Source organism: Paralichthys olivaceus, chromosome 7, assembly GCF_024713975.1.
Source record: "Paralichthys olivaceus isolate ysfri-2021 chromosome 7, ASM2471397v2, whole genome shotgun sequence".
Taxonomy (NCBI): Eukaryota; Metazoa; Chordata; class Actinopteri; order Pleuronectiformes; family Paralichthyidae; genus Paralichthys; species Paralichthys olivaceus.
The window spans coordinates 2,827,294-2,837,163 of NC_091099.1; the positions used below are offsets into that span (position 1 = coordinate 2,827,294).

General features: G+C 43.8%; 1 protein-coding gene across 1 annotated transcript; it reads left to right on the plus strand.

Annotated features, from left to right (window-relative positions):
- klhdc4 (kelch domain containing 4) lies at positions 1-5,562 on the plus strand. The gene is made up of 13 exons (XM_020104888.2): positions 1-266; positions 987-1,078; positions 1,385-1,463; positions 1,928-2,026; positions 2,393-2,529; positions 2,645-2,737; positions 2,933-3,095; positions 3,214-3,292; positions 3,406-3,614; positions 4,023-4,251; positions 4,407-4,589; positions 4,808-4,942; positions 5,093-5,562. The coding sequence occupies exons 1-13, from the start codon at positions 168-170 to the stop codon at positions 5,263-5,265; spliced, it is 1,770 nt and encodes a 589-aa protein (XP_019960447.2). The 5' UTR covers positions 1-167; the 3' UTR covers positions 5,266-5,562.
- Positions 5,563-9,870: the final 4,308 nt, after the last annotated feature.

A 9,870-nucleotide genomic window follows, 5' to 3' on the forward strand; every position in this document is an offset into this window, starting at 1 on the left:
ACACTCACACACCGCTCTCACCCTGACTTTGTTGCCGGAAGTAAATCCCACTCCTGAGCGTGCAGGAGGTCGGCGTGTGATTGTTTTTATTCCCACGTGTCAGCGGATTCATTCAGTCCAAACAGACAGTTTAAAAGATCCAGTTGAATCGGAACCAACGAACAGCGATGGGTAAAAAAGGGAAGAAGGAGAAGAAGGTGAAGGGAGCAGAGAAAACCGCATCCAAGATGGAGAAGAAGGTTTCGAAGAGAAGTAAACGAGAAGAGGTAACTGGATTTAAACTTTTAATATTAACTAACTATCCAACGGACGAACTGTGGATTTAAACTAACCTAAACTAACTAACTGTGGATTTAAACTAAACTAACCTAAACTAGCTAACTGTGGATCTAAACTAACCTAAACTAGCTAACTGTGGATCTAAACTAACCTAAACTAGCTAACTGTGGATTTAAACTAAACTAACCTAAACTAGCTAACTGTGGATCTAAACTAACCTAAACTAACTAACTGTGGATCTAAACTAACCTAAACTAGCTAACTGTGGATCTAAACTAACCTAAACTAGCTAACTGTGGATTTAAACTAAACTAACCTAAACTAACTAACTGTGGATCTAAACTAACCTAAACTAACTAACTGTGGATTTAAACTAACCTAAATTAACTAACTGTGGATTTAAACTAAACTAACCTAAACTAACTAACTGTGGATCTAAACTAACCTAAACTAATTGACTGTGGGTTTAAACTAGCTAAAACTAGCTAACTATGGATTTAAACTAACTAACTGTGGGTTTAAACTAACCTAAACTAACTAACTGTGGATTTAAACTAACCTAAACTAACTAACTGTGGATTTAAACTAGCTATCTTAAAATAATTAACCCAACTGCCCATAAACTTCACTCTGAAAGACAATTACAGACTTTTTTGTCCTTCCCTCCTTCCTTCCCTCCTTCCTTCCTTCTCTCCTTCCTTCTCTAGGAGGATCTGGAGGCTCTTATTGCTGAGTTTCAGAATCTGGATTCAAAGAAAACTCAGGTCGTGGAGACGACTTGTTCTCCTCCGTCACCGAGGTGAGCGACCACACTCTGTCTTCATGGTCCCGGTTGAGAAGTTTGTCTCTCAGCATGTGACGTGAATAAAAAAAACACTTCGAAGATAAAACAAAAGTTAGTTACTTATGGTAACAGTGACATTTCATAATGATGTCATCATGATTAGTCTGTTGCTGCAGATTGTATCTCAACACATATTTGAAGTTAATCATCATCGTCTCCAGTAAAATCCCCAAAAGGTTTGGTGAAAATCTCACACGCGGGTTAAACCCCTGCTTCTTCCAGCTGTGCCGCTAATCTCTGACATTCCCTCCTGTTCTTCAGATTGAGTGCGTCTCTCTCCGCTCATCCTGAGAAAGATGAACTCATCCTGTTTGGAGGAGAATTCTTCAATGGAAAGAAGGTGCAAACATTCTCTGAAGCTGGACAATGTCCAGAAATGTATAGTTTATGTTTCACATATAAAGACCAAAGCAAGACATTCTGTAAGTCACAGCCACACAAAAACAGAATCTCGAATGCAAAGCTCCTCTTATTCATCCTGAGATTAGAGACATCATCGGAAAGCAAAGGTTCCAGAAAATGTCCAGAGCAACTGACTTAGACCTTTCTGGAAAATTTGGTGAATGTCAGTGAATCCTGAGGCATTTAGCAGCAGTTAAGGCAGCTTCTATAAAGCGTCAGAGTTTTTGTCCGAAACACCAGCACAGTCTTACAATCACCCACCCTGTACAAGCTGAGTATGAGGAGAAGCCCATTAGCCTAAATGCTGATGTTTTCTTCTGGTTCCAGTTTTGACAATAATATGAGATAAAACAGGAGAGATACATTCCTAATTTAAAAGCCTGTTGTTAACTTTGTTTGCAGACGTATCTGTACAATGACCTGTTCTTCTACAACATCAAGAAGAACACGTGGGTTAAATCCGACATCCCCAACCCTCCCCCACCGCGCTGCTCTCACCAGGTAAATCCTCAGCGTGGATCCTCTACTCTTCTGTTGATGCTCGCTCAGATCACACTGAACATCACTGTGGTTTCTCACTCAGATTTATAACCAGCTTGAAAACAGTTTGACGTTTCCCACCGCGAGAGAGGAGTTGATTTACAGAAGCAGGTGTCACTCCTGTTGGAAGTTTGAATGCAACCAATGGTGTGATTCTTCATTTCAACCACAATGGGGCAGAATGCCACAGCACAGATGGGGGGGGGGGGGTGGAACTGAGTCTTATCAGCAGTGTCATCATGGTTGATGGCCTGTTGCAAGGAAAATGAAGTCAGATCTTTATCTCTCTCTCTGTTTACGCTCTCCTCTTCCTCCCCTCTCTCCCAGGCGGTGGTAGTTCCCCAGGGTGGGGGCCAGCTCTGGGTGTTTGGGGGCGAGTTCGGCTCTCCGAATGGGGAACAGTTCTACCACTACAAGGACCTGTGGGTGCTGCATCTGGCTACACACACCTGGGAGAACATCAAGTATGTGTCATCAAAGCAGATGCAGTAATAAACGGTGGAATAAAGGGTCAGCGTGTGTGTTTATAACCAATGCAAACATTTATCAGTGCTTTAAAATTAACTTTGTGTTTTCCAGGGCGCCTGGCGGTCCGCCGGGTCGCAGCGGACACCGGATGGTCCTCAGTAAGAGACAGCTGCTGGTGTTTGGAGGTTTTCACGAGAGCACCAGGTACTTATATATATAAATATATCCATATATCTATTTATATATGCTTATATATATATCTTACACCGTATCATTTCACGTGTGAAATATGTTTTTGTTTGACTTCCTGTAACAGCTCATAGAGTCTTTTCGATTTTTTGCTCAGTTTCAAGCCTTTTCTCTCCTGATCCCTCCCCCACGTCCCCTCCCCCTCCTCAGGGATTTTGTCTATTACAACGACGTCCACTCGTTCTCCCTGGAAACCTTTTCCTGGTCACGCCTCACTCCATCAGGCTCCGCCCCCTCCCCGCGCTCGGCCTGTCACATGACTTCCACACCCGACGGCACAGGCGTCATCATCTACGGCGGATACTCTAAAGTTGTGAGTTTGTGATCTGAATCTTAAGTGGCATGTGCGTCTCCTCCATTTTGATATTATTTGGACTTTTGTTCGGTAATATTGTGATTTACTGTTTCCACATAATGTTTGTGTTCATTAGAGAGTCAAGAAGGATGTAGAGAAGGGAACCGTCCACTCTGACATGTTCCTACTGAAGCGAGAGGGTAAAGAGGGCCAAGGTACAAAGCACTTCGCTGTCCGAATGTTTTTAAGATAACAACCACAAAACATTACCAGAACTCATCCAGTAACTGTCCGTCCTGTTATTTTTGGTGACTCGTCGGCCCTCCAGAGAAGTGGTCATGGTCCAGGGTGAACCCCTCAGGTACCAAGCCTCATCCTCGCTCTGGCTTCTCTCTGGCGGTGGGCCCTGCGGGACGGGCGGTGCTGTTTGGTGGGGTGTGCGATGAGGAAGAGGATGAGACGTTGGAGGGTGACTTCTACAACGACCTGCACCTGTATGACACGGTGAAGAACCGCTGGTTCCCCGGCCTGCTCCGGGTAAGCTCCACCGCCGTGATTCACCTGCTGCGTGAATGAATGTTAGGAAGGTTTGTGTGGAGGAAGCCAAGTTTAACACCGGCACCAACTTCAGGATCTTCTCGTCATGGAAACAAAAATCAAGTGGATTCTGTTGTTTTGTCCGGATTTATCCTAATTTATTCACAGTAGAACTCGACTGATTGAACAGATCGATTGAAATTGGTCGATTTACAGATATCAGTTTCTGTGTTTACAATAAAAAAAACTTATTTTACAGAAAAAACTGTAAAAATTATTTATATTTTTATTGAGATTTTGCAGAAAATATAGTTTTTTTTCTAAATTCAAACTCTTTATGACCAAATCATTACCACGTTAAGTGTTGCTGCTGATCATCTGCCTGTGGTTTTGTTTGTGTCTGTTCAGGGAAACAAGACGGAAAAGAAGAAACGACGCAGGGGGAGGAAGGAAGGAGCAGAGGGGGAGGGAGGAGAGATTGAGGGGGAGGTTGGGGAGGAGGCAGTGCCACAAGGACCCACTGAGGTCGTCAAGGAGATCATCACTGAGGACGGCACCGTGATGACCATCAAGGAAGTGATCCCTGGAGCCCAGGGGGAGGAGGAGGAGGATGAAAATGACGAGGAGGAAGATGAAGGTTGGATTACACACACACACACACACACACACACACACACACACACACACACACACACACACACAGTAAAACTTTTCCACAGTTCCTTGTTTTTGTCCTTTGACGTTTGAATTCTCATCGATTTCAGACTCAGGTGTACGTTTTCTTCTCCTCAGCCTCCGTTAACCTGGTGGAGCCCTGTCCGAGGTCCAGCGCCATGGCAACGGTGCGTCAGGGCAAGCTCTTCCTGTTTGGAGGGATGTTTGAGGTCGGGGACCGCCAGTTCACCCTGAACGACTTCTACTCCCTGGACCTCCACAAGATGGACCAGTGGGAGACTCTGGTTGAGATGGATCCGAGTGAGTCTGCCGGTGGAAAACACACAGAAGTAACACAAGTGAACAAAGAGGAGCTGAGATTCAATCACAGGCACCGCAGCAGGCGGCCTGAAGCCACCGCTGGCTGCTGATTCATCATATCTGCGTCTCCTCTGATGCTGGAGAGGAGGTGGTGATATTGATAAGAAGGGAGAGACGCATGTGAGGTGTCATTTGGATTTATGATTCTTTGTCCACAGAGACGCAGGAGTGGCTGGAAGAGTCTGAGTCAGAGGACGATGAGGAGGAGGAGGAGGAGGGGGGGGAGGAGCTGAAAGGAGCTGAAGGGGAGGAAGACGAGGTAGAGTCCGAAGGGGAAAGTGAGGATGAGGAAGGTAAGGTTTTAAAATTAAGTCTGTGTCTTTGTCACTTCACCTTTTCACGTGATTTGTAATGAGCAACAAGTAAGTAACCCACTGACTTCTCTCTGTTGCTGCGAACATAAAATGGTATTTGACTCACGTTCTCTACTCGTCTGTGTCCAGATGAGGAAGAGCACCCAGCCGTGCAGGAGGGGGAGACGGTGACTGACTATCAGATGCGTACAGAGCAGTACTGGACGGGACTGGCACGAACGAACATGGGCCCCGACGTCAAGGACAAAAAGGTCGCAAAGGTCGCCCTCGCCATGGCTAAAGTCTTTTATGAAGACCAATAGTGGAATACACCAAACTGTTCTGAGTGTGTGTGTGTGTGTTTGTGTGTGTGTGTGTGTGTGTGTGTGTGTGTGTGTGTGTGTGTGTGTGTGTGTGTGTGTGTGTGTGTACAAATATTTTTTTGTAATGTTACTGCAAATAATTCAGTGAAATTTCAAAACTGAAACATTTTACCGTCTTACTACTGTTTAACATATATTAGTACTTTTTAATTTGTGGTTATATAAGAGAATTTTTATATATACTTTTTTTTTTTTCAAGATCATAATTTTTCCTCTGAATAAAAATAAGTAAACTAATTTACCACTTTTATTGCTGCTGCTGACTTTTGCAACCACAGTGCTAAAGCAGAATGTGATGTTTACCCTGTTTGTTAACAGATAGGAAATAACTTTTGTAATTTTTATTTCTTATGGTTAGTTTTCTTTTATAATATATTAATTTCACCAAATTTTGTGCCCTTATTTAATTTTTTACCTTATTTATTTTTATCACGTTTTGGAGTTAGTTTCCAGTTCATAGAGAGTCCACAGTTAGTTGGTTTAATCCACAGCTAGTTGGTTTAATCCACAGTTAGCTAGTTTAATCCACAGCTAGCTAGTTTAAATGCTTCTTGAATATGCAAAAGTTTTAACACTGTACAACAGATGCTTTCCTGTAACGATCAGATTTCAATGCTGATAAATTCCCAAACGTCTTTGGAAAAAATGCATTTGTATATTCTAAACGTCGATCGTCCCCATCTAGTGGACATGTTGGTCAACGCAGTCAGTCACAGGTGGATAAAAGTCTTCTGACCGCTCAGACTGACGACTGCTCCTGAGACACGCGGCAAATAAAATGTTTGTTTCAATAGAAAGTAAACTAGAATGACACTCGGGTAGCGGATGCCTCCACCAAGGCCCGACAGTCCCCTCATCATTTAAATTCATTACATCCAGATTTGTATTCAGATCCAGACTAAATGATAAATACAAACACATCCTTGTTGATGAATGATTCCCTGGGAAATTGTTCAGTACGTTTTGCATAATTCTGTGTACAAATAACCAAACAAACCGAAGCCTACAAGTGTTTTTACTTCACTTTTCCAAAGACCAACCTGACTACAGATTTCTATTTGAGGTTTGAGCAGAAAGAACAGAAAAGTAAAACTATGTTTAAAAACATAATTCACTCTTGCCTTCTTCTTTTTTCACTTTATACTAAACTAACCGCTTCTCCAACACCTCTTCTTACTCGGTCCTTCTTTTCCTCCAATAGCAAGATCTGTAGATATGATTGTGACGATTGTGTGCCCCCTGCAGATACGTAGCTGCAACACAGTTCCTTTGTCTGAGTTTTACTCGTCTACAGCAAGTGAGACGGCGCCTGTGAAAAGAGAGAGAAGAGAGCAGATGGTGAGCTGAGCTGAGGAACGACAGAATTTAGGGATTGTGGAAAGAAAGGAGATGATGGAGAGCAGGGGGAGGCAGAGAGGATAGAAAGAAAGTGAAGGTAGAAAGAAGAGATGACACGACGGTGTGGCAACAGTGGGGAAGTAAAAGGGAGAGGAGGGAGGGAAACAGGGAAGGAAGAGGAGGGGGGGATGAGTGCACGATAAGTCAGGGAAGACATCAGTCACTGTGAGCACCAGCCTATCCCTCTGTGACCTATTTTATCCTCCATCAGCATGCTGAACGAGGGATGAGAAGAGGTTGATGAATAATAGAGGAGAAGGAGAGATAGATGAGAATGAGGCTTCCTTCCTCTCGTTCTTCTTCCCCTCCTTTTTCACGTGCACCCCCCCCCCCACCCCTTTTTTTTTTTTTTTTTTAATTTTAACTCCGGGACAAAAAAAGATTCAATAAATAACTAAAGAGAAGCAGATTTTTTTTGGGGTGCACTGCTGACGCGAGGGCACGTCGCGTGGAATCGTCAGAGATACGTCAGTTGTGACTGTGAGTGACAGAGAACTTGTCGTACACAAGCTTTTTATTGACTCTGCGCACGAGATGATTCAAGAACAGATTGTCAATAAAGTCTTTATACCCTGAGAGGACTGAATCACTTCTGGCTCGACAGGAAACACTCTTAGGTCATTGTTTTCGTTTATCTTACATTCTTCTCTTCCTGTTTCTTGCTGACCTCGTGTCAGGTGCTGTGATTGACAGGTCAGCCCTAACGTGTTCTTATTGCCAGTTTGTCTTCGAGTGTTTTCGACCCCGACCTTGCTTGGTTTGGATCTTCTGACTTTTCAGTTTAGTCGGAAACAAACGATAGATCCTAACGTTCTTCCCTCCCAAGTTTCTCATCGTCCTCTGAGACGTGGGTGTTGCCGTCCAGTTATTTCAGGAAAGACCCCGATATGAGGAACGTTTGTTGTCTCAGTAGTCGAGCGTTTGAATCCTCAGACTTGTGTTTCTCCAGTTATTTCAAACATTTGATAATCTATTCAATTTGGCCAAAAAACGTTGCGACTCAACATTTTCCTTTCAGTTCTCTTTTGCAAACTCAAGTATGTTTCTACACGTCTTTTTTTTCTAGAGAAAATATGGTTTCACAAGGAGACAGTTCGGCCTTGCCGGAGGAATTCGTTCTACTCCACCTGTGTTCTGCTCTTCACTGTGTAATAACGTCTCTAATGACCCAGTTATCTGTGACTGTGTCAGAGCTCCCGTCTCTCTGATTGATTCTTCTCATATTATGTCAGGGATTCGGACGCGCACACATTCGGGTTACTAACTTTTTAAATTCCTAATCCCTCTGTTGTGGTCAGGACATCACTCACCACACTGCGCCTCCCCCCGTGCTGCCCTATACCTGCTCGCCTTCTCTCTATCTCCCTCCTCCACTTCCCTCACCCTCTCCTGCCCTCCTTCTCTCTCTCTCTCTATACTACCAGTGTGTTTAGAGGCCTAAGCCTTAATCCTCAGCCTCGCAGTGATTTTATTACTCTAATCTGGGCTGGAATTGGCTTAGCTACCTCAGACACTGGCAAACAGGAGGACAAGGACAACACCAGCAACAGGACGAATAATAATTAGAGGACAGATGACCACATCATCATTTGCATCACCTGTTGTTTCCTGTCTGCCCTCGCTGAGATTTAAACGTCCGCTACTTGATCCACATTGACGTTAAATACTCTTCTGAGAAACCCTCCACAGACGGTACATAAAGATGGACGACAGCTCTCCTTAAACGTGAAGTCATCTTGATCGCACCCTGCTGGCTGGCCGCAGTATAGGTTGTAGACCCCGCCTCCTCCATGTTAGCGAATATAGACATGGGTCAAACTGAAAAGTACAGGTGAAATAAAAATTTTTTCCGAAAGAGCCATTTTAGTTAGTTGTCATCACTGTGAAGTTTGTTCATGTTTCTGATTAGTTTTCATTAGATTATTAATGAGTCATTTGATTCTGTGAAAACAAAGTGAAACATGATGATTGACTTCTGAGACGAGGATTTGTGTCTTATCACCTCCACCTGTTTGTTTATCAGCGGGATCACACAAAAACTACTTCACAGCGTTCCTCAAAACTTGTTTGAACGATGGGACGTGGGTCAAGAGAGAGTTAAATACATTTCAACTCAGATCTGGGATTTTTGTTATGACTAATATCGCAAGATTATTATTATTATCATCATAATTTTTTTTTTTTCACTAAATTCCCAGAGAATAATTCATGATGAAATCTTGTTGAAAAAACCTGCGTAGTTGGGAAACAGCTGTCTATGACTCTGTGGACTTTGCTGAAGCTTGATGGGAGACTGTTTGGTTTGAGCTCCACTCGGTGACATTCTGCTCTATTTGTTGGCTGGTTTGTTTGTGAGTCAGCAGGATGACGCAAACACAAACCTGTAACCACCGCCGGTGTGTAGCTGAGGAAATGCCTGAAAGATCTGGTGCAGAATTGTGGGATTGACTGTTGGGATCTACTGAGTGCAGCTAAAACAGATTGTTTTAATTGCACCTTATGTGTTTTATAACAAAGGACAAGATGGTGAATGTACATTTGAAGGTCTTCTGCACAATTCAAGTTACTTACGACCAGTAGAGTATTAATCAACGATACAGGCCCAACTTGAGGTACACTGAGGCTAAAGGTGAATCGTGTATGAAAGCTATGGAGCCGCTCAGTAGATCAGATGTCATTACCTCTATGCCTTTTTAAACACTGTCCCATTTTAGATGATGGAGAACATCCCTCGTATGTTCTAGTTAGTGGATGTTAGGGACTTGTCTTCAGTTGTGTACCTTAACGTCATCAGGAGTTTTAATCACAAGACCCTCCAGCTCCACCACAGGTTGATCAGACCCTAACATCTGGTGCAGAGCTGTTGACCGCAGCGTTCTGCGGCGTGTGATGTTTGATGAAGACCTGTGAAGACGACTGAAGCTGAGCGGCACCACTACAGTCCTCTCCCAGGTCCCGGTGTCGGGCTCAGACTGAGGCAGGACGCAGGGAGACGGACGCAGGCTGAGTGAATGATAAAAGCTACAGGTGAAGGAGGAGGGGAGGAGCTGGTCTTGACTGTGGAGTGTGTGTGTCTCTTTAAGAGCTGGAGCGTGCTATTGAGCAGGAGGAGGGGGGGTGGTGGTGGCTGCATTGGAACAGTCCTCT

Excerpts from the sequence above, each read along its gene's own strand:
- klhdc4 (XM_020104888.2), top strand. The coding sequence starts at position 168 with ATGGGTAAAAAAGGGAAGAAGGAGAAGAAGGTGAAGGGAGCAGAGAAA. Across the intron at positions 1,079-1,384 it reads TGTTCTCCTCCGTCACCGAG|ATTGAGTGCGTCTCTCTCCG; the intron begins GTGAGCGACCAC and ends CCTGTTCTTCAG. Across the intron at positions 1,464-1,927 it reads AATTCTTCAATGGAAAGAAG|ACGTATCTGTACAATGACCT; the intron begins GTGCAAACATTC and ends CTTTGTTTGCAG.